General features: G+C 43.7%; 1 protein-coding gene across 2 annotated transcripts; it reads right to left on the bottom strand.

Annotated features, from left to right (window-relative positions):
- Positions 1 to 2,687: 2,687 nt before the first annotated feature.
- ZNF599 (zinc finger protein 599) lies at positions 2,688 to 17,646 on the bottom strand. 2 transcript variants are annotated; one of them, XM_026484390.4, is made up of 5 exons: positions 17,242 to 17,622; positions 15,227 to 15,353; positions 12,872 to 12,967; positions 11,997 to 12,084; positions 2,688 to 5,048 (listed from the first exon to the last, which is right to left on the bottom strand). In XM_026484390.4, exons 2-5 carry the CDS (start codon positions 15,304 to 15,306, stop codon positions 3,792 to 3,794), a joined length of 1,521 nt encoding a protein of 506 aa, XP_026340175.1. In that variant the 5' UTR covers positions 15,307 to 15,353; positions 17,242 to 17,622; the 3' UTR covers positions 2,688 to 3,791. The 2 variants fall into 2 exon arrangements, with proteins under 2 accessions (XP_026340175.1, XP_026340174.1); XM_026484389.4 differs by lacking the exon at positions 11,997 to 12,084 and having other exon boundaries at positions 2,688 to 5,314; positions 17,242 to 17,646.
- Between the last annotated feature and the right edge of the window lie 4,894 nt (positions 17,647 to 22,540).

Raw genomic sequence — 22,540 nt, 5'->3', positions numbered from 1 at the left:
AACCAGAACATGTGACAGAGACCACACATGCAAAGCCTACAACTATTTCCTCTCTGGTGCTTTATAATGAAAGTTTGCCAACCCCTGATGTGTACTTTTTTGGTGTGTAGGTCTTAAACAGTATCTGCTAATTTCTTCCTTACTAGTTTATGAGATTTTAAAAATGCTATTGTAAATGGAATCTTTTACATTTTAGTTTTCAATTATTTACTGGTAGCATATAGAATATACAATTGATTTTTATATGTTGATCTTGTATGATGGAAGTGTACTAAATTTCCATGCTCCTGGTATTTCTTTGTAGATTTCTTATGATTTTTTAAATACACATTCATGTTTTCTGTAAATAAAGTTTTACATAATCCTTTTTAATCTGTATGCCTTTTACTACTTTTTACCTTTGCTCTGACATCCTGTAAAATATTGAATACCAACAAAGATAGCGCACATGCGTTCCAGGTTCCAGATTTTTTTTTTTACGATTTTATTTATTTATTCGACAGAGAGAGAGACAGCCAGTGAGAGAAGGAACACAGGCAGGGGGAGTGGGAGAGGAAGAAGCAGGCTCCCAGCGGAGGAGCCTGATGTAGGGCTCAATCCCAGGACTCTGGGATCATGCCCTGAGCTGAAGGCAGACGCTTAACGACTGAGCCCCCCAGGTGCCCCTCCGGGTTCCAGATCTTAAGAGAATAGTGCTCAGTATGCTGTTAGCTGAAGGTTTTTTGTATATGTGCTTCAACATATCAAGAAAATCCCCTCCAATTTCTATTTTGCTGGAGATTACTTTGAAAGAAGTGTTGAATTTTGTCAATTACTTCACATACAGATTTAATAATATGGCTTCTCTCCTTTATTCTGTAAATATGAATTACACTGGTTTTTTTAAATGTTAAACCAACCTTGATTCCTGGGACAAACCCCACCCAAGAGGTGGTCATGCTAGATTATCCTCTTATATTTGGTTTGATTTCCTGAAATGGTCATTAAAGACTTTTATGTCTATGTTCCTGAGGGATATTAATCTTTAAGTTTCTGTATTATGTTTTTGTATTAGGGTAATAGTGGCTTCTTCATAGAATGAGGAAGTTTCCTTCTTTGTTTTCAGAAACAGTTTGTGTAACCTTAGTAAAGTATCTTCCTTATATTTTTGATACAATTTACAGGAAAACCACATGGATGTGCAATTTTCCTCACAGAATGGTGTTTACAGTCACTTGTTATCCCTTTAATATCTATCAAATCTGCAGTGATGCTCCCCTTCACTCCTGATATTGGGAGTTTCATTTTTCTTTTTTTATTTCCTGCTCAGTTTTTCTAGGGGCTTGTCAATTTCATTAACCTTTTAAAAGTCCACTTTTAGTGTGTTAATTTTTCTGTATATTTTCTATTTCTGCTCTTAGCTCTATCATTTATTTCTATCTAAGGATTTAATTTCTCCTTCTTTTTACAGATTTACTTATTTATTTGAGAGAGAGTGCAGGGGGGGTGGGGAGAGGGAGAGAATCTCAAGCAGACTCCACTGAGCATGGAGCCCAACACAGGGCTCAATCCCATGACCTTGAGATCATGACCTGAGCCAAAATCAAGAGTCGGGAGCTTAACCAATTGTGCCACCCAGGCACCCAGTGCTGTCCAGTGTTTGTAAGTCCCAGAAGGCTGTGATGGACCTTAAAGAAAACACATGCCTTGCCTCCAAGGTTGTATTGATTTTGAATAATGCCCCAGTCCATTGCCAGGAAGAACTTGCAAATGCCCACCCCAACCTAGATGTTCTTTTCACGCCCTTAAACACTATGTCTGTCACCTAACCTCTCAACCAGGACATAATAAGGCCTTCATAGTGCACAACATGAGGGAACTTTATAATAAAGCGATACAACACCAACAAGGAAACTGCCATGATGGACGACTGTAAGCCAGTTACTACATGCACTGTTGGTGACTGTGGTGCACAGCCTGGTATAGTACCAAGCAGACTACTATCAGTAACATCTGGAAAAATGGCCAGGCTGCCTGAAAAATTTCAAAGGCTTTGAAGATGTTACAGAAAATATAAAGGACAGTGTCAAACACATAATGCATATCACATGGCAAATAAGTGGAAAAAGCTTCAGCGACATGAGGGAAGATGCGGAAGAAATTTTGGCAGAAAAGGCAGTAGAGCCCACAAAGACCCAGAAGAGATGGTAAAACAAGGCACTGAGGTCAGTGATGATGAGGATGGTGATGAAAATCCATCTACCACCGAGTAAATTGTCCCTCTCACAGCAGCCATAATATCAGAATGAAATTCTGCCTTGGAAGAATTTTCAATGACATGAAAGAATGTGACCCTATGGTTGAATGCAGCCTCCAGCAATTTTTCAAACCACTTCAGTGACTTGAAATAAGTACCATCAACTACTCCTTTGGTTTTCTTGGGGTAAGCCAAGGTCAAGAGGTTTATCCAGAGTGCACTGCCCCACCGTACATCCCACAGCTCTATCGAACCTGGTTTTACTTAATGTTAATCTTTGATTAAGTTTACCTTTTTCTGCACCGTTTGCATGACTGTACCGTATAGCATAGTGTAGATGTCCACATTACTGTACTGTTTACTATGTTTATATGTGCAAGTACTCAATTCTGTGTATTGTTTGTATGACTGACTTTAGTAGAGTAACAATAGAATACACCACACAAAATGATGTAATGGAAATATTTTTATTATAATACTGCATATAATTTATTTCTAAGAAACATATATTAAATTCAGATGCCTTTAAACAGAAAAAAAATCCATAATAGGTTATGCATTGATTGGTTGATGAAAATGTGAACAGAGGCTCAGATGAGCATAAGTTTGCATTTCCCTTAGGAGCAATGGTTCAGTATTGATTAATTCAGTGTTTACGATGGATTTATAGAGTACAACCACAACGAATAACGAGAATTAACTAAATACACAAGTGTGTGTGTGTATGTATGTTAAGTATTTCAAGACTCAGGCCTCTAAATCTCTCACAGTTATGCTCCTCAAGGGTAAAAATGACAATATTTTAGAATAAGGAATATTTTCAAGAAATGTTGGCAGCAGAGCTGCCTTCAATGGTCCAACTCTCCTGATGACAGATATATAAAAACACATAGGGGCGCCTGGGTGGCTCAGGCAGGTAAGCGTCTGCCTTTGACTATGGTCATGATCCCAGGGTCCTGGGATTGAGCCCCACATCAGGCTCCCCGACTCGTGTTCTCTCTTGCTCTCAAATAAATAAATCTTAAAACACACACACACACACACACACACACACATAAAGCGAATGAGGTCTTTTTATCTCTCATACCCCCATGATCCCCCACCCCAACCCCAATGACAAATTATCACAAGCTTGGCAAGGAAATTGGAAAGAAGCCATACACTCATTTCTTTTCCCTTTCTCTTCTACATCTCCTCCTCCACCTCTCAGTGTACTTTTAAAATACTCTTGAGATGGTTTTATAATATGAGTATAGAGAATTTTTGCTAACATATTTCCTAAAGGCATAATCACGGGGTCTCACTTGTGGATGATTCTCAAGGGTAGTGTAAGGGTCTAGGCTGGGTCAATTTCTAATATGACCCTTGAGATGACCTGCCACTAAAAGCTTTCGTGGGGATGGCAAATATGTTTCTCTTCAGTATGAATTATCGGATAATGAGGAAGACATTTCTCTGGCCAAAAGGTTGTCCTGAATAGTTACGTTCAAAAGAAAAGGTATTTCCCAGTGTGAGTTCACTAAAATTGACTGACGTAAACAACCTGCAGAGGCCTTTAAACTCTGGTATGGATTTTTCGATGGTGAGTGAAAGATGAACTGTGGCTGAAGGTTTTTCCACATTCACCACATTCAAAGGGTTTCTCTCCAGTGTGAGTTCTCACGTGTTGAGTTAAGGCAAAATTGTCACAAAAAGCCTTCTTACAGTCTTTGCATTCATACGGTTTTTCTCCGGTGTGGATCCTATTATGACGAACAAAATTTGCAGGTTGGGTAAAGGCCTTCCCACATTCTCTGCATACATAGGGCTTCTCGCCAGTGTGAATCCTCATGTGTCGAGTAAAGGAAGAGCTGTAGTAAAAGGCTTTCGCACATTCTTTACACTCCAAGGGTTTTTCTCCACTGTGGGTCCTATTATGTCGGATAAAAACAGAGTGGTGTGTAAAGGCTTTTCCACATTCAGTGCACTTATAGGGCCTCTCGCCAGTGTGAATCCTCATGTGTTGAATTAAGGAGGAGCTGTCACAAAAGGCTTTCCCACATTCCTTGCAATCAAAGGGCTTCTCTCCAGTATGAGTCCTCTTGTGCCGGATAAAAGTGGAGCGGTGAGTGAAGGCCTTTCCACATTCGTTGCACTCATAGGGTTTCTCTCCAGTGTGAATCCTCATGTGCTGCGTGAAGGATGAGCTAAGGCAAAAAGCTTTTCCACATTCTTTGCACAAAAAAGGTTTTTCTCCTGTGTGGGTCATATTATGCTGGATAAAAGTGGAGCGGTGAGTGAAGGCCTTTCCACATTCACTGCACTCATAGAGTTTCTTTCCAGTGTGAATCCTCATGTGTTGAGCAAAGGAAGAACTGTAATAAAAAGCCTTCCCACATTCTTTGCACAAAAAGGGCTTTTCCCTAGTATGGGTCATATTATGTTGGTTAAAAGAAGAGCGGTGGGTGAAAGTTTTACCACATTCTTTGCACTCATAGGGCTTATCTCCAGTGTGAATGCGCTGGTGCTCTGTGAGGTGAGACCTGCGTTTGAAGGCCTTCCCACACTCACTGCACTTGTACGGTTTTTCCCCAGTATGAAACCTCGTATGTCGAATGAAGTCTGCCATATAACGACAGGCTTTCCCACATTCACTGCATTTATAGGGCTTCACTCCAGCATGAATCTGCTGATGCCGAACAAGGGCCCAATTCTTGCTAAACCTTTTCCCACATTCCTTGCATTTATACAAGTTATCCCTTGCATCTATCACAGGGTCTCTTCCTGGTCCTTGTTCTTGTTCACGTAGATCGCCTTGTGTAGTGACTCGCTCCTGCAAAAGCGTTAAACACACACGATCATCTGCCTCCAAATCATCATGTTTATGGGTCAACTTCCTAGGGCATGTCTCCTTGTGGGGGTCTGTTCCTGGCCTCAAGTTCCCTTCCTGCATCTCGGATAGCTTTTCCTGATCCCTTGCTGGCCCCGACCTGGAATCCCTTGAGACTCCCTGGGTCACTTGTTCCTCAACAGGGGCTTCCTCAGTGAAGGCCAGCTGAGAAGCAGTAAGTTCTGTGGTCTCAGGTTTTGCTTTTTCACCTGAAGGAAATCCAGTACAGAAAGGTGTCTATTAGTGATGTCAGCACAGAACAAACAAAATTCCCATTTGAGGAGTCGAAGGAAGATGAGAATAATCCCTCTAATGCCAGTGCCATTTATACATTAAGCCCAGGTTTACAATTTCTTTCTTCGCTACTCCTTGGACTCTTGACATCTTTAAAAAGCAACCCAGGAAGAAAAGCTGGGGCAGGGCATAGAGAATCTGGAGTGGAGATGACGCCTCGCTCTCCAGAATGGGGGACGGTGGGCAGAGTGATGACTACACTGTGTGTAACAATTGTGCCCTAACGTCTCATGGTATGACAGCACAGGGAAGGGCACTAACCTGGCCCACGTAGGAGACAGAAAGAGGTCAGTGGAAGCTACTTGGAAAAGGTGCTATGGTAGCTTATTTCTAAAGGAGAGTAAGGATGCCCTGACAGAGGAATTAGGAGAGAAACTGCAGCAGATGACACGAAGTACAATGTGCGGTGTCTTGAGACAATTCTGGATGCCAGGCAAAGGGAAGTGGATGAGTGGATGGTGGAGATGAGGATGGAGAGACAGGCAGGGACAGAGGAGAGAAAAAAATCTCGGGCTCCTGGGCTGTGGGATAGTGGGGGACCGTGAGAAACTACTGGGTGGGCGTACTGAGTCTACTTCATCTGAGTAAAGACTAGGTGAACAGATACCAAATAGATACCATCTAGGTGAAGAGAATTATAAATTTACCATATTAATGAAGATCTATACGAAAAGGGAGATTAGTAATATAAAGTTGCCCTTAAATTCATCTATAAATTCAATACAACTTCAGATAAAATCCCAATAGAGTTTTTCAAGGATAATGACAAACTGATTGTGGAATTTATATAAAAGAACAAAGAGACCAGGCTATCTAAACAGAAGAACAAAGAAGGGAGTCTTGCCCTTTGAGGAATTAGAATTATGATGATTCTGTACATGAAGGCAGTAAGATATAGGCATAGATTTAAGATAAACTGTCAAAGAAAAAGACAGAATTAAGAGCTCAGAAATGTATATATGAACTTTGAAATATGACAGAAGTAGCAGAGAGGCCCAGTGAGAAAAGGAGGGACTATTCAACAAACAGATCTAGAGAAATCATTTCCCATATGGGGGGAAATGAAATTGCATTCCTAACCTCACGCCACACAAAAATCAACTCTAGACTGATTAAGACCTCATGTCAGAGGCTCACCATTAACAATATTTAGTAAACGTAAAAATGATTATCTTTTACATCACAGGAAAGTGAAAGATTTCATAAACAAGATAAAAAAGCATTATCTGTAAATGAAAAGACTAGTCAATTTGACTAAATAAAATTTTTTAAAAGGCAAACAAGGGTATCTAAATTAATATCAGATACCATAGCCTACAGAGCAAAGTAAATGAGAAAAAGAGGGACATTATAGAATGATTAAAAAATCAATCCACCAGGAAGACATAACAATCCTAAATCTGTATGCAACAAATATCAGAGCCTCAAAATAAACCAAAAACTGAGTTCAAAGGAGAAATGGACAAAACCACAATTACAGTCGGAAACATCAACACTCCACATCCAAAATGAAAACTAAGCATATTTGTACGAGCTGGCATTTCACAGAAGATCTACATCAGCCAATCAACATACGAAGAGGTGCTCAACTTCCCCGGATATGAGGGAAGGGCAAAAAGACCACAATGAGAGACCCTATTGTATTCACCCGATTGAAGAAATTTAAGAACATGACAGTTTCAAGTGTTGGAAAGGCCGCAGATCCATGGAATCGTTAGTATAACGCAGGTCAAGTGTAAACAGGTAAGATACCATTTGAGAAAACAGCAGGGCAGCATCTAGTGAAGTTCTCCTTTTGCTCACTTGTAATAACCGAAAAATTCTAGCCCCAGGAACACTACTAAGAGAAATCCCTACACACATACGTGAGGACGTATGTATGTGAATTCTCACAACAGCATTTTGTGGGTATAAAAAGCTGGAAACATGAAAATGCTCATGAAAATAAATGAATACATTGTGTTATATTCATGCAAATGACTACAGAAGAAAAAAATGAGTGAACTATACTACATGCATGGTGAATCTTAATGATAAATTGTTGAATAGAAAGTACAAGTCATATAAGACAATATAACCTACGATAAACTTTTTAGGAAGTTAAAATGAAAAAGTACGTGCACACAAGAGTACAACGAAGTAATTTTTAAGTCTGTTTTGAGAACGTCAGTTTATAGTGGCATTATAAAAACATGTACATAGGACACATGCATCCCTGTGTTTACCGCAGCACTGCCAAGATATGGCCCAAGTGTCCACTGACTGCTGCATGGATAAAGAGGATGAGTTATACACACACACACACACACACACACACACACACACACACACACTGGAATATTATTCAGCCATAAAAAAGAATGAAGTCATCATTTACGACAACATGGATGCAGCCAGAGAGTATAATGCTAAGTGATCAGAGAAAGACAAATACCATATGACTTCACTTATATGTGGAATTTAAAGAACAAAACAAATGAGCAAAGGGAAAAAAGAGACAGAGACAAATCAGGAAACAGATTCTTAACTAGAGAGAACAAACTGATGGTTACTAGAGGGGAGGTGGGTGGGGATGGTTAAACAGCTGATGGGGATTAAGGAGTGCACTTGCCATGATGAGCACTAGGTGATTAAGATAAAAATGTAAAAAAATATATATGTATTTTCATTTATTTTTTTAGCCTTATTTACTGTGGTAAAATATATATAACATAAAATTGTTTTATCTTAAAATGTAATGGCTAGAATAATCAGATGAAGTGGAAAACCTGAAAGATTCAAATTACCAAAACTGACACAAGAAAAACAATATATGAATAGCCCTATATTTACCCGGAAAGCAAATTTTGTTATGGACTGTATGTTTGTGTTCCCCCAAGATTTATGTGTTGAAGCCCTAATCTCCAATGTGAATTTGGAGATAGGGCCTTTGTGGAAGCAATTATGGTTAAATGAGGTCATCAGGGTAGGGCCCTGATCTGGTAGGATTAGTGTCCTTCTAAGAAGAGACACCTCTTCTCCTAAGCACCCCCCAGCACACACACAACACCTAGGAAAGGCTATGGTCTCCCTTTGTCTTCTTATGAGGACACCAATCCCATGATGGGGGCTCCACCCTCATGACCTCATCTGAACCCAATCATCTCCCCCAAATCCCCACCTCTTAATAGCATCACAGGTGGGTTCTAGCCCCCCACCGCCAACGTATGACCTTGAGGAGGACACATCACATGTTCACAATAATGTTACATAAGAAAAATTATGTAGGGGCGCCTGGGTGGCACAGCGGTTAAGCGTCTGCCTTCGGTTCAGGGCGTGATCCCGGCGTTGTGGGATCGAGCCCCACATCAGGCTCCTCTGCTATGAGCCTGCTTCTTCCTCTCCCACTCCCCCTGCTTGTGTTCCCTCTCTCGCTGGCCCTCTCTATCTCTGTTGAATGAATAAATAAATAAAACCTTTAAAAAAAAAAAAAAGAAAGAAAAATTATGTAAATCAACCAGCCCAGTACATGGCAAATGTTCAGTAAACTGTACACCCCTATTATCATTATTACAGCTGCTGCACTTGCCGATCAGAATGTCCACAGTAACCTGAGTAAGAACATCTTCAGTAGGGTGGTGCTGAGAAACAACACTACTGGGTCTCAAAGAATAAAGGGGAGACACCGCCTGCTTCCCAGTGGGTGTAACAACTGACGACGCACGCATTCTGCTGGGAATGTGAAATGGTGAAACTGGTGGTTTCTACTGAAGCTAATCATGTGTCTACACCACGATCCAGCCAGGCCACTCATTTACACATTCCCAACAGAAATGTGTGCTTCTAGCCGACAAAAAATATGATCAAGAATATTCATAGCTCCATTCTTCACAATAGCCTGAAAATGGAGAACAAGCCAAGTAACAGGAAAATAGTTAATATGCAATCCATTTACTCACTGAGTCACTGCACAGTTAAGAAATAACTCTAAATCTTCAACCACATGAGGGAACCTCAGAGCCATAATGATTATCAAAAGAAGACAAACATAACAGTATTATGTACTGTGGGGGTCCATTTATAAGTCTTTAAAACTAACCACAGTGATTGAGTTGAACGCCGGCTACTTTTGTAAAAGGGGATATTAACAAGGAGGGAGCAGAAGAAACCTGGGAGGTGCTGGAAATATTTCTTGACCTGTGTGGTGGATACCTGGGTTTATATATATTTAATATTTCATAAAGATGAACCGCTAAGATTTGTTTATTCACTATTTGCAAGTTACACCTTCGTACGGCAATTAAAGAAAATAGTAAAATAGTAACGGGGAAGCCTAGAAGTCCTGTGTAGCTGTCTCTTCAGAGAATGAGAAAACTCCTCCCAGAAGCTTGGTTGTTCAGGTAAAACACAGTTGTCAACAATTATATATGTTGGAGAGCCAAGAGCATTTTTTATTCCATGTTTCCCCCAAGCATCCGAAACTGCACTGTTTCCTATGTTGAGTTGAAAGAAGGTGAAGATACGGAAGAGGCAGGAAATAAGTGAAGACCCAAGGTCCCCGATGCAGCAGACTCATGTATGGCTTCCTGTTACTCCTGCCTCGTGCCGCTTACACCCTGTTATAATGCCCTCTGGCGGAATGCCGCAGGCCCTTGACTTGCTTCTAAAGAACAGAATATGGCCAAGTGGCGGAGTGTAATACATGAGGCTGTGTGTTGCATCCCTCTTACTGAAGTCTCTCCCACCATCACTTGATCTGAAGAAGAAAGCTGACGTCTTGTGAGGTGTCTCTGACTGTGGCGTGTAGTGGACCCCACCAAGCTGTGCTGGGGCCTCTGACCCACAGATGAGAAACAGTAAATAAGTGATATTTTTAGCTAAGTTTGTGGTATTATTGCCAAACAGCAATAGGTAACCGATACACCTGAGAAGTCAGGAGAAGACGCCATCTAGACTCCGCTGGGGGAACCTGCCATGCCGGGCATGGGAACTCTTCCAGAGGTGAGAAGGAAGCTGCAGGATGAGTCTGTCAGGGGTGAAGAGCAGGAAGGCCAAGTGTGTAGCCTCTCTTCTCAACGTGAAGTAGGTCACATGCGAAGTTAGCAGCAGCGAGGCGGGTGGTGATATCGGGAAGGAGGGTGAGTGGATGGGGAAGCGGATGGAAGACAGAGTGGACCGGAGGCACGCAGCAGATAGAGGGAGAGTAGCTGGACAACCGCTAGTGTCGGGCAGGCAAGAGACAAGTATGGTTTGGACGGGGGTGCTAATGTGGACCTGACAGAGCTGGTGAAGACGACAGATTCCGGAGATACGGAAGATGAAACATGATCAAGATTCAGGAGTGGCTGGATAGAGGGTATGAAGAAGATGGAGGTGGTGTGGGGCCATCCTTTTGTTCCTGGCTTTCTTGATTTACGAAATGGTAAGACCAGTAGCTGAAAATGGGGAGATGGGAGGAGTGGGCCAGATCATGAGGTCCTTTTTAGGATGACAGTGGAACACTGGAACAGTCAAGTGAAGATGTGGAACTGCAGAGTGGGGTGAAGGTGTGAGACCGACTCTAGGGGTGAGGAGGGGAGGGCCGGACGCTTGCTGGCTGAGCAGTCAGAAGGAACGTGAGAGGGCAGAGATCACGAATCTTCATTGAAGCCTCTCCACCCACTCGATGGCTCCAGTGGCTCTTAGCGCCCAGATGTGAGGCTGACGAAGGCAAAGTCTTGTTGGGGTTTTATAAGACAGGAGGGCAAGAAGAGAACAAGGCTAGGGACTGCTTCCGAATATGAGCTTCATAAATGGAAGGATGGCGACATGCAGGGATGTAGAACTGAATGAATGATCAGATGAAGGGGGGAAAGGGTGGGATGCAAAGTATAGTTAGAGGTAGGAATCTGCAGAAAAAGAAAGGACTGTTTTTTCTGAATTTGGGAAGAAGACTGAGATATCATTATTCACTATGACTAATAATGCCTGAATATTACAAACACACAACTTGTGTTACTTTGTCACTTACTCTGGGTTATGCAGTGTACGATAAGCAGTTTCCCATTATCTAATTACATTGTCATATAATCTGATGATGCAGAAACCACCATTACTATCTTTTTCTTTTTTTTTTTTTTTTAAGATTTTATTTATTTATTCGACAGAGATAGAGACAGCCAGCGAGAGAGGGAACACAAGCAGGGGGAGTGGGAGAGGAAGAAGCAGGCTCACAGCAGAGGAGCCTGATGTGGGGCTCGATCCCATAACGCCGGGATCACGCCCTGAGCCGAAGGCAGACGCTTAACCGCTGTGCCACCCAGGCGCCCCTACTATCTTTTTCTAACATAGGCTACTTTAGCAGACCCAGGATTCGTTCATCATATCCCTGGCCTCTTCTCCGTGGGCACAAAGATAAACCACATTTCCCAGTTTGAGGCGACATGTAACCTGATGCCCAGTTCTTGTCTACGGGGGGTGAACGGAAATGACGTATGTGTGCAAGTGGACAGGACTACAGATCTTCGCCAGCTTATGATGGGGTCACATTCCAATACACCCATCAAACGCGTTTAATACACCTAACCCACGCGCATCGCAGCTTAGCCCGGGCCGCCTTAACCACGCTCCTGCACTTACATTAGCCTCCGGTCGGGCAACATCAGCAAAGACAAAGGCTATTTCATGGTACAGTGTTGACGAGCTCACGCGTTTATTGCCTACCGTACTAAAAGTAAAAAACAGAATGGTTATAAGCGTACTGGTTGTTTACCCGCACGATCGCACCGCTGACTGGGAGCCACGACTCGCTGCTGATGCCCAGCGTCAAGACAGAGTATCACACGGCAGTATCACTAGCCCAGGAAAAGATCCAAACTCCAAATTCAAAGTCCAGTTTCTACTGAACGCATACTGCTTTCACACCACTGTAAAGTGGAAAAATCCAAAGCTGAACCACTGTACGCTGGGGGCCATCTGTACTCCCCTTCTCTCCTATTCCTCCTGGCCAGTTGGATGATGCCTGGGCAGCCTTAAAGCAACATACCGACAACAGAATGCACCCGGGTCCCTGACTAAGTATGTGTACAGAGCCCCCCCACTGACCCACATTAACCGTGGCGTGACTGAGAAAAAAAACTCCTTATTGGCTGACCCACCCACATTCTGGGGTTTATCTTTGACAGCAGAGAATTAACTCAGCCGAACCTGAACATCAAAGGCACAGTAACATCATGCAACTTCCTCAGTCATGAGGCTGGTGAGTGGCCAAGCGTTTAGAGCTTGTCTCTTACTCAGTATACCACATCCCAGCCCGAATGAAAACGAAGAGTGTGATGGGGTGGAAAGACAGGGGAAACACAGCTGGGAGTGCTCCATGACCAACCGAGCCCCTAGGAAGGCCACGAAACGAAGCTGCCCGTGGAATTTCAGACATAGTGATCCCCTGGTAGTCTGTCGGTCGCCATGAAACCCATCTGCCAGGACACCCACCTGCCAGACTCTCAGCCACCTACCTGTAAAGGTGCTTTTGGAGAGGCCTCTCTTCACCGTCCACAGTTCCTGCCCATGCTCCACCAGGTAGATCAGCTCTGGTTTGGGAACAGGATGCCCTGTGCATGGAGAAATAAATGCGGCATGGGTATACAGGTACAGACAAAAGGAAAAGTCTCAAGTACACAGAGTATACACCTTTCACACGCCACCACAGAACTCCAGAAAGGAAACAACTCCTTCCAGAAGGTGTTCCCTAATGAAGCCAGTAGGATTCCACCTCGCCGTGGATCAGAACTACCTGGAGATGTCTGGTTCTGAACACAGAACAAATTAAACCAAATCTCTGGGCATAAGGACAGAACATAGGAAATCTGGGGCACCTGGGTGGCACAGCGGTTAAGCGTCTCCCTTCAGCTCAGGGCGTGATCCCAGCGTTCTGGGATCGAGCCCCACATCAGGCTCCTCCACTATGAGCCTGCTTCCTCTCCCACTCCCCCTGCTTGTGTTCCCTCTCTCGCTGGCTGTCTCTATCTCTGTCGAATAAATAAATAAAATCTTAAAAAAAAAAAAACAGGAAATCTGCAAAGCTTCCCAGGTGATTCCGGTGCCCAAGGATGGCTAAAAACACTGGACTAAATCAACTGCTGAACGGCATCCACGGATAGTCAGTTGTCTGAGGTTGGCCATGCCCTAAAATTGCTACCCATCCTGAAGAAAAAGCCTTTAATCCAAATTGGGAAGACAAGAGCTGAAGGTGGGGACCTGCTGCCCTACTTGCTGCTGTAGCATCCTATGGCTGCTTCGAGGATACTGCCTTGATGACCTGGACCAAGGACAGAAAGCGAACAGGCACACCTGGGTTGGCATCTACCAGGCCAGCAGCCAGCACTACCTCAGGGCTTCTCATCAGGACAAGTTATTACAAGTTTTTCAGGGGTGAAATCAGTATGAGCAGGTATTCTGGTACATGCACTCAAAGTTTTGCCAAATGTGGAGGCTTAAAGACAAGAGGACTCGAGAGAATCCAGTGACCAAGGCACCGGGACCCACAGAACCCCGACTAGAAAATCCTGTTCCGCAGGCCAGAATGCATCCAGTTGTCCCTCAGCAAATGTTCACCGATGTCTGCTAGACGTCTGGCACTGAGCTCCGTGATGGGGCAGTGTCAAAGTTAAATCAGACCTTCCTTCATCTCTGTTCCAGAACTGAGCTCCCTGCCCCCGCACAGACTTGGCTCCTGTCGGTCCCTCCACCTGGAATACTATTCCCCGTGCATCTCCTTTCAACAGCTAATCAGAATGGTCACAAGCTAACACCATTTACTGCATCGATGCCTGACCTCCTGGGAGAGACAATGTGGACACAAGGGTGGGGAAGCCTTGTCACGGTAACCATTCTGGACGTCTGGGAAAAGGGAGACCTCGGGCCTCTATTCAGTTCAGATTCAAACCAATTTCTGGGTAAACTGGCCATTTAAAGTTTTAGTGGGAGAATATTTGGGATTTACTGATTTAGTACATATAATAAATACATGTGTCACACCTGCTATGTTCCCAGTTCTATTCTAAGTACTTCACAGGAATTAGGTCACTTGGGCTAAGTGAAAGGTTACTATAAAAACACAATAAAAATTAAAATAACTGTATTAAGTCCCAGGAAGCTCATACTGCCTCCTCAAGGCTGTGTGTCCCACAGCTATTCTTTCTGAAGGGGAAACTAGCGAACAGACACAGGAGAGCTAAAGACGCAGCACCAAGCCCAGACTCTTCCAACAACAGTCAGAAGGCAGGAAAGAGAAAGGAAAAAGAAAGAGCTTTCCTAGATGCCCATCAACATCATTCGATGATGTGTCTGTGCACCCTCTAAAATGATCTCCCTTAGCAGCAGAGAAGCAAGGCATAGGCCTTAGGAAACAAGAGAAAACTGCAGACACCAGGGGCCAAAGAAGCCAATTAGCAGAGACTGTTTAGAAAGATACCAGTAGCACTGATGTCAAATATCTTCCTGTTTGTTTGATTCACCCACTTCTTGGAGAACCTCCCATTACCCACAGGTCCTGCGAACTGGGCTGTGAAGACGTTTGACCCAACCAAGCTGAATCGATCACCCTAGCTCTTATGGAGATCTGGAATAAGGACGTCAGACTGAGGCCAGCTTTTGCTGGACACTCGGGTAAAAATGGTAAGAACTATGTCTCTTATACAACAATCCCTTTTGCACACATAAGGACACCAATATAATGTTAGAACAGAATATGCTGAAGCTGTGGGGAGACAGGAAGGTGGGTCCCAGAGGCCTTCTCAATCAACCATGCTTAGAGAGAAAGGATGGAATGAAAGCCTTGGGTACCACTCTGGAGAATGATAAGTCCTTACCCAGTGAGACCAGGAGCCCACAAGTCTCCAGCATCACCTCCCGGTATAAGGTCCTCTGGGCCAGGTCCAGATGTCTCCATTCCTCCCCAGTGAAGGTCACGGCCACGTCTTTAAATGATACCAATGCCTGGAACATCAAACAGAGGAGTGGGTGCCTATACATCTAGATGAGATGAGAGCCTATTGCTTGACCACCAGCAGAAGTCCAGAAAGACCCGAGGCCTGAACCCCTGAGTATCTCCTGAGAACCTAGCTCTGTACTGGGCTCAGGAGGGAGGCAGATAGTGCCTCTGATGGAATAAAAGATGTGGGAGAGAAAAGTCTCCTGTGTAGGAAGCCATTGGAGAAAGACACAAAACCATGATAATCTCATGTGGGCAGTAAGGAGCAGACAGTCAGCCCACCGGGTAAGGGCCATCACCTCCATTTCACAAGCAGCAAACTGAGGCTCAAAGCCAAGTGAAACAGAGTTGTATGTCTAATGAGAAGGGGCAAGATTTGAACCCAGGTCTCTCAGGTCCAGCCATGGTGGCAGGGTGGGGGGGTTAGATTTAATCTAAGTCTGACATAGTCCCAGAGGGAAAAATCTTTCATTCATCAACCACTTATTGGGCACTAGGTGCAGGCCCAGTACTGTTCTAGGCCTGGAGATGGAGCAGAGAACAGGAGTTCACACTCCAGGACTGGGGAAAGGACCCCAACAAGAAATTAAAGAAAGGAGCAAGATCAAGTCATATGGCTCTAAGGGCTCCAAAAACAACAAAAGAGAATGAACTGATTGCAAACATTAGGGGACTTTAGCTTGGGCAACCAGGAAGGCCTCTCTTAAGGGACACTGGAATGAGGCTGGAGTGATGTTAGGGAGCAGGCCAGGTGACTAAAGATTAATAATTAACCTAAGTCCCGAAGGCGGTCAGAGCTAGGATGAGAGTAAACAGGGTGACTAGAGAATAACTTAAGGCCTGTCGTGTTTACAGCCCAAGAGACACGGCATTCCTGTACAAGTGTCATTAACGAATATTGTAATGGAGTCACTCTTCAAGCACAGATCTCCCCCACTATCTGAAAGCACCGTGTTCCTATGAAAACTTTCATAAGGAAATGTGGAAATTTCATAAGGAAATTCATAAGAAAATTTTCATGGCAGTAAATGAAAAGTATCCCCCAACTTTCTGAAAGTCCCCCTTACTGCCACTTTGCTTTTAGGAAAATCTTACGTTAGCACCTGTTTTTACCAACCAAAAGAAATCCCAAGAGGAGTTTTGTTTTTACCTCACTAATGTAGTCTTTCCTAAAAGCCAGTGGCAAAATCCAAACCTTTGGAAAGTAGGGAAACCTGAATAAGAAAATGTGTTAAACAGGAAAATGGATTCATGGCTGCAAGTTGCAAAGCAACTTCACTTGTAATACACAGATGGCATCTGCAAAGTTCAATCCAGTGACTGTCCTGTCTTCCCCACCTGTCCAGAGACCTTCTACAGCTATCAGAGAAGCAGTAATTCAAAAAACGCAGCTTCCATCCCCTCTCCCAGCTTCCAGCCCGAGTCAGGGAAGCACGAAGGACAGACTCTCCCTGGAGTGAGCCTAAGAGCAGAGCAGGTTAGTCGCTCTGAATCGCATCCAGAGTGATGCTCTATGGGTCGTCCTGAGCAATGAAGGACACATGTCACACGCATACCCTCTCTGGTTCCCTCAACTGAGAGAGAATAATCGTTAATACACACGGTATTCCAATTTTAGACCCGAGTTAATGGAGGCCAAGGGCAGTGAAAAGGCAAGCTGAGGTCAGAGACAGAAAAGGGGCCTTCCCCTTATAACCCCTGGCCTGGATTCAGAACCCTGGGTTAGAAGTGACTAGATCTACACCGCCCTCCCCCCGCCGCATTCCTCCAGGACCTCCAGATCCAAGTGCATTAAGAAGGAACGGCGAAGAGTCCCAGGATCTGTATCACTGAGGGCGGAACCGTGAGGACGGCGACCCCAGCGCGCGTGAGCCTGCGCGACCCTCCACTCACCAGCGCCTGCGCCGCCATGAGGTCCACCGGCCGAGCGAGACCGCGAGAAGCGGCGACTAAAGCCCGTCCGGCGGGCTCAGTCGACCCTTCACCCCAGCCCTGGCTCGGGTGACCAGGGACCTCGGTCTCCGCTGTGTAAACGCGCAACAAGATCCAGGGGGCCCCCTGCGGGTGCCTCGGAAACGAAGGGCTTGTGCAGAGGCGCCGGAGAGACTAGGGGGACAACCCCGTTACAGGTGGTGTCGGACTCATACAAAACCATGGAGGTAGGTCCTACCCTCCTCACTGTCCTTTGCTCGGTCTGGAAGACCCTTCTAGCAAGCGGCCTCCTGCCAGCCCTCCAACTAGCTGCGCCGTTCAACACAGACCCACTACGACCAAATGACGTCCTAGGGGAAGGCGCCAGAAGTCCCGCCCACGGCGCGGCAGAAGCGCCCATCTCCGCCCTCCGCCATTGGCTGAGCGCTCGCCTTCGACATGAGCTGCCCTGCCTTCTGGGTAATGTAGTTTCTGACTGCATCTAGGCCCCGCACGTTTCGTTCTCTGAGCAACCTGGTGTTCCAAAGACAGGGGTGTGGCTTTTTAGAGGTTGAAGGAGAACCACACAGATTTCAGGAGCCCTGCAGGCAATGCCTCGCCTCAAATAGGTGATGCATAGCTTCACCTTCCTCCCTGTGGACAGCAGTGGGATCACTCACTTCTTCCTGAGCCAGTATTTACAACAAAAAATGAAGATAATTCTTGAATGCAGTAATTCTAAAAGCTCCCTTAATCAGCAGTTTCCAACCTGCAGACCACGACAGCGTTCCCTTGGGAATTTGTCACAAATACAGGTCCCACTTCACTCCTACTGAATCAAGAACTCTGGGCTAGGGCCCCACATCTATGCTTAAATAAGCCCTCCGAAGGATTTCAATGCTCCAGAACAGTTGAGAAACAGCCTCTTTAAATTCCAGTGAACAGATGAGCTAAAACTACCTCTTTTGTGGGAGATAACTAAAAAGAGCTTAGTAGCAGACCTGGACCATAATGGTAAGTACATAAGAGCTAGTGCTGTCGTTATTATTATTTTATATTAGTATCATTGGCAATGTCATTACGAGGATCTGGCATACATCCCTGTGAGACAGGAATTCTCTTTGATACTTCTTTGCAGAGGCACTGGCGACATTTGTCAAAATATATAATACTTTGGGGTGCCTGGGTGGCGCAGTCGTTAGGCGTCTGCCTCCGGCTCAGGGTGTGATCCCAGCATTCTGGGATCGAGCCCCACATCAGGCTTCTCTGCTAGGAGCCTGCTTCTTCCTCTCCCACTCCCCCTGCTTGTGTTCCCTCTCTCACTGGCCGTCTCTGTCAAATAAATAAAATCTTTAAAAAAAAAAAAAAATATATATATATATATATATATATATATATATATATATAATACTTTGACTCAACAAGGAGCCACCTAAATAGTATTTAAATTTTTTTTACATAACAATACACTTGAATCAGGCAGAAGCATTATTCAAGACTGCTTTTGACTTCCTTTATGACAGGGACTCTTCTATGATATGAGAACTGAAACTAAAGGAAATGGGAAGAAAGATTGGTGTGGTATAGAAACATTTTTAGAGAAATGAAAAAGCAAAAAAGTCAGACAAAAATTATGTATTTCCACAATTACATCAAGTGTGTCTGCCTCTCCTGCCTCCCCTTTCACCTCTGCCACCCCTGAGCCAGCAAGACCTTCCCCTCCTCTTCCTCCTCCTCTCCTCATCCCACTCAATATGAAGACGATGAGGATGGAGACCTTTATGGTGATCCAATTACACTTAATGAGTAGTAAATAATCATTGTGCTTTATAGTTAACAAACTTATCTGTTGTGTGTGTATGTGACAGTCTAATAACGGCATGGCAAGAACCGTCTGAACATTTTCATGTCATCGTCATCATTATCTAAGTACTCGTCGTGTAGAACTTTAGGATCACCTGAGAATTTGTTGAAATGCAAGTTCTCCGGCCCACCTGATGAGGGAGCAGAGGCTAGCTGGAGACAAAGCACAAGCCAACACCCTGCAGAAGTCTCCCTCATCAGTTTGACCGGCCTGTCTTGGTTTTAGCACTGAAAGTGCCATGTACTGGAAACACCCTTCCCGGGACAAAAGTCCCAGTGTTCAGTGATAGGTGCAGAAGTTTGCCGCAAGCCCATACACTAGCCAAAAATTAAGGGGCTGAAAGAAAAACTGTTGTTAATGCCAGGATGCTGGGTATGGTATCGATTATTGGCTATGTGTAGTTGCTGTAGCTGGCCCAGTTCACACCTGAGTGATGTCATGATGAGGCACCATGTATAAATGATACCTTACTTAACCTGATTCCACCTAATGTACATAGTTACTCAGTGAAGCCACAGAAAATGAAGCAGTTTCCTTATCCACATTGATCCCACCCCATATCACACATTCTTCTGTCCCAGTTCTTTCCTCTTCTTGCATGTCTGTCCCTCTGTTTGTTTCCTATCACTGCTCTAAAAAAAATTACCACGAATTCATTGGTTGAAAACCACACATGATTTATCATCTATCAACTTCAGAAGTTCGAGGGCTCTGCTGGGCGTTCTGAATAAAAATCCACAAGGACAAAGTCAAGGTATTGGCCAGGGCTACAGTTTTCATCTAGGGCCCTCAGCCCGTTTCCACAATCACTTTGTTTTTGTTTCAGAATTCATTTCCTGCTCACAGTTTCCATGTGTCGTCCTTGACTTTTAAGCACAACAGTGGGTTGAGTGCTTGCTCTCTCAGGCTTTCAATCTCTCTTCCTTCCTTTTGACCAACCAGCCAAAGAAACTGGTCTGCATTTAAGGGCTCCCGAGATTAGACTAGATCCACCCAGATAATCCAGGATCATCTCATTTGAAGACCAGCTGGTTGGTAACTTTGCTTACATGTACAAAGTCTCCCTTGCCACATACTCAGCATATTCCTGGGGGTCACATCAGGGGAAAAACGGAATGGGTTCCAAAATTCAGTCTACCATGTTCCTTTTACCTGTGAATTCATTTATGTCTAATTATCTATGTCTACGTCTTGGTTCTAGAACAGATTTATATTTTCCTCATAGGAAGTCTGGAATGATTTTATATGTATGAATGTAATAGTTTATCCACACAACTCAGCTAGTGAGGATCCTCATGTCACGATTACAGGCTCTAGATGTCACAGCACAGCTGGACTCAGATTAGGGTTTGTCTAAGTTCTACACAATGTCCTTAATCATAAGAGTTTGCTTCTGAATAATTCTGATTTTCCCTGATTTTTGAAACCAAATGAATCATTTGGGGGAAGTTTTCATTTTACTTACTTGTATGGATTTTTCCCTCTACTTCACCTGATGGTCACCTGGAGGCTCACATGCTGGGTCTGTGAGGAACGGAGGCTGACTTGAGTTTACATCTCACTCCTGTCCCTGACAACAGAGATCTCACTTGGAAGAGACCTGGGATGTAAGCCTAAAATCCAGCCTTTCTTTTTTAAGTGTTACATTTACATAATTCTTAATATTGCCGGTTTCTCATGCATACATCAGATATTTTCTTAGCTGCATTAAAATTCACACGTTTGTGAACGAAAAAGCAGGTTTTCATATGGTGGTTGCACTTGTGTAAGAACACACTTCCGACATCTGTCCCAATTTTTCTCCTGAAGAAATTCTCAGCACGTGCATTAGTTTGCTGGGGTTGCCATAGCAAAGTACCACACCCTGGGCGGCTCAACCGACAGAAATGTATTTTTGCAGCGTGGAGGCTGGAAGTCCAAGATGAAGGTGCTGGCAGGTGTGGGTTCTTTTGAGGTCTCTCTCCTTGGCTTGCAGATAGGCTATGCTGTCACTGTGTCTTCACGTGGTTGTCCCTCACTCGGTGCTGTGTGGGTCTTGATCTCCTCTTCCGAGAAGGACAGCAGTCCTATTGGATTCAGGTCTACCCACGTGACCTCATTTTACCTTATCTTTGAAAAAACCTATCTCCAAATACGGCCACATTCTGAGGTAATAGGGGCTAGGGCTTCAAAGGATTTTGGGGAAACACAATTCAGCCCATAACATTGTGAGATATGGCATTTGTATAAGAAATTTAAAACTATTGGACTCTACATCAAAAACTAAGGATGTACTGTATGGTGACATAACATAATAAAAAATTATTTAAAAAACTATTTATGTGGATTTTTAATGAATCTTTTAAAACTTGATACCTATGTAACTACCACTGAAGGCAATACAAAGAATATTAGCAGTGCCCGTAGGCCAGAGAACTCCCACTCACAATGTGCTCTTCCCCCAAACCAAGAGGAGTTCCAGAACCTGATTCTGAAAGTCAGTATAACCTGCCTTGTTGGATAGTTTTTCCTATTGTGTCTGAATCCCAAAAATACAGTTTGGTTGTGGCTATTACCGACCTTTACATGAATGGAATCCTAAATTAGGGGCTCCATTTGGTCTCATCATTGTCTTCAAAACAAACATAAGATTCACCGTGTTATCTTGTGTATCTGCATATCGTCCGTTTTCATTGCTGTTGAGCTAACAATTGATCCATCCATTCTGCTGCTGATGCACCTTTATATTGTTTTCAGCTTCCGGTAACGCAATCCTGCTGCTGTGGGTTTTTGTCCATGTATTCTGATACACATAAAATGGCCTTTCTTATAGCAGTAGTTTACACACTTAAAAAAACATTCATTGCGAAGACATAAATATGTTTATGTGCTTAATTGCAGAACTTTGATATATGTAAGGCAAAAACTAACCAACCTAAAGGATAATATACAAGTTACAATCATAATTGGGGATGTTAACACTTCTTTCTCACTAATTGTTAGAACGAGTAAACAAGAAGCAAATCAGGGTGCAAAAGATTTATCTTGACTTAATGGTATTTGTAAGACACTATATCCAACATTAGCTGAACACACTTCTTTTTCTTTTTTTTTTTTTTTAAGGACATGAATGAAACATTTATTCTGTCTTAATTGAATGAACTGTATTTCAGGATAAGCAGCTGATGTCAGACAGTTCTTTTTTTAATTTAAATTCAATTTAATTAAAATACTGTATTATTGCCTTCAGGGGTAGAATTTAGTGATTCATCAGCTGCATACTTAATACCCGTCACCCACGTTCCCCATCACCCCAACACCTCCCCTCCATCAACCCTGTCTGCTTTTTATAGTTAAGACTCTCTTCTGCTTTGCCTCCCTCTTTGTTCTTATCGTATTTTTCCTTCCCTCTCCCTATGTTCGTCTGTTTTGTTTCTT

The sequence above is a fragment of the Ursus arctos genome, unplaced genomic scaffold (genome assembly GCF_023065955.2).
Source record: "Ursus arctos isolate Adak ecotype North America unplaced genomic scaffold, UrsArc2.0 scaffold_19, whole genome shotgun sequence".
Taxonomy (NCBI): domain Eukaryota; kingdom Metazoa; phylum Chordata; class Mammalia; order Carnivora; family Ursidae; genus Ursus; species Ursus arctos.
Note: the sequence above shows the minus strand (reverse complement) of the source record. Positions and strands in the feature narration are given on the sequence as shown.

What these genes read in the sequence shown, in the direction of transcription:
- ZNF599 (XM_026484389.4), bottom strand. An exon ending in TGGGCTCCTGGTCTCACTGG is followed by an intron (nt 12,968 to 15,226) that starts GTAAGGACTTAT and finishes CTCCATGCACAG; the next exon opens with GGCATCCTGTTCCCAAACCA. An exon ending in CTCCAAAAGCACCTTTACAG is followed by an intron (nt 5,315 to 12,871) that starts GTAGGTGGCTGA and finishes GATTTCCTTCAG; the next exon opens with GTGAAAAAGCAAAACCTGAG.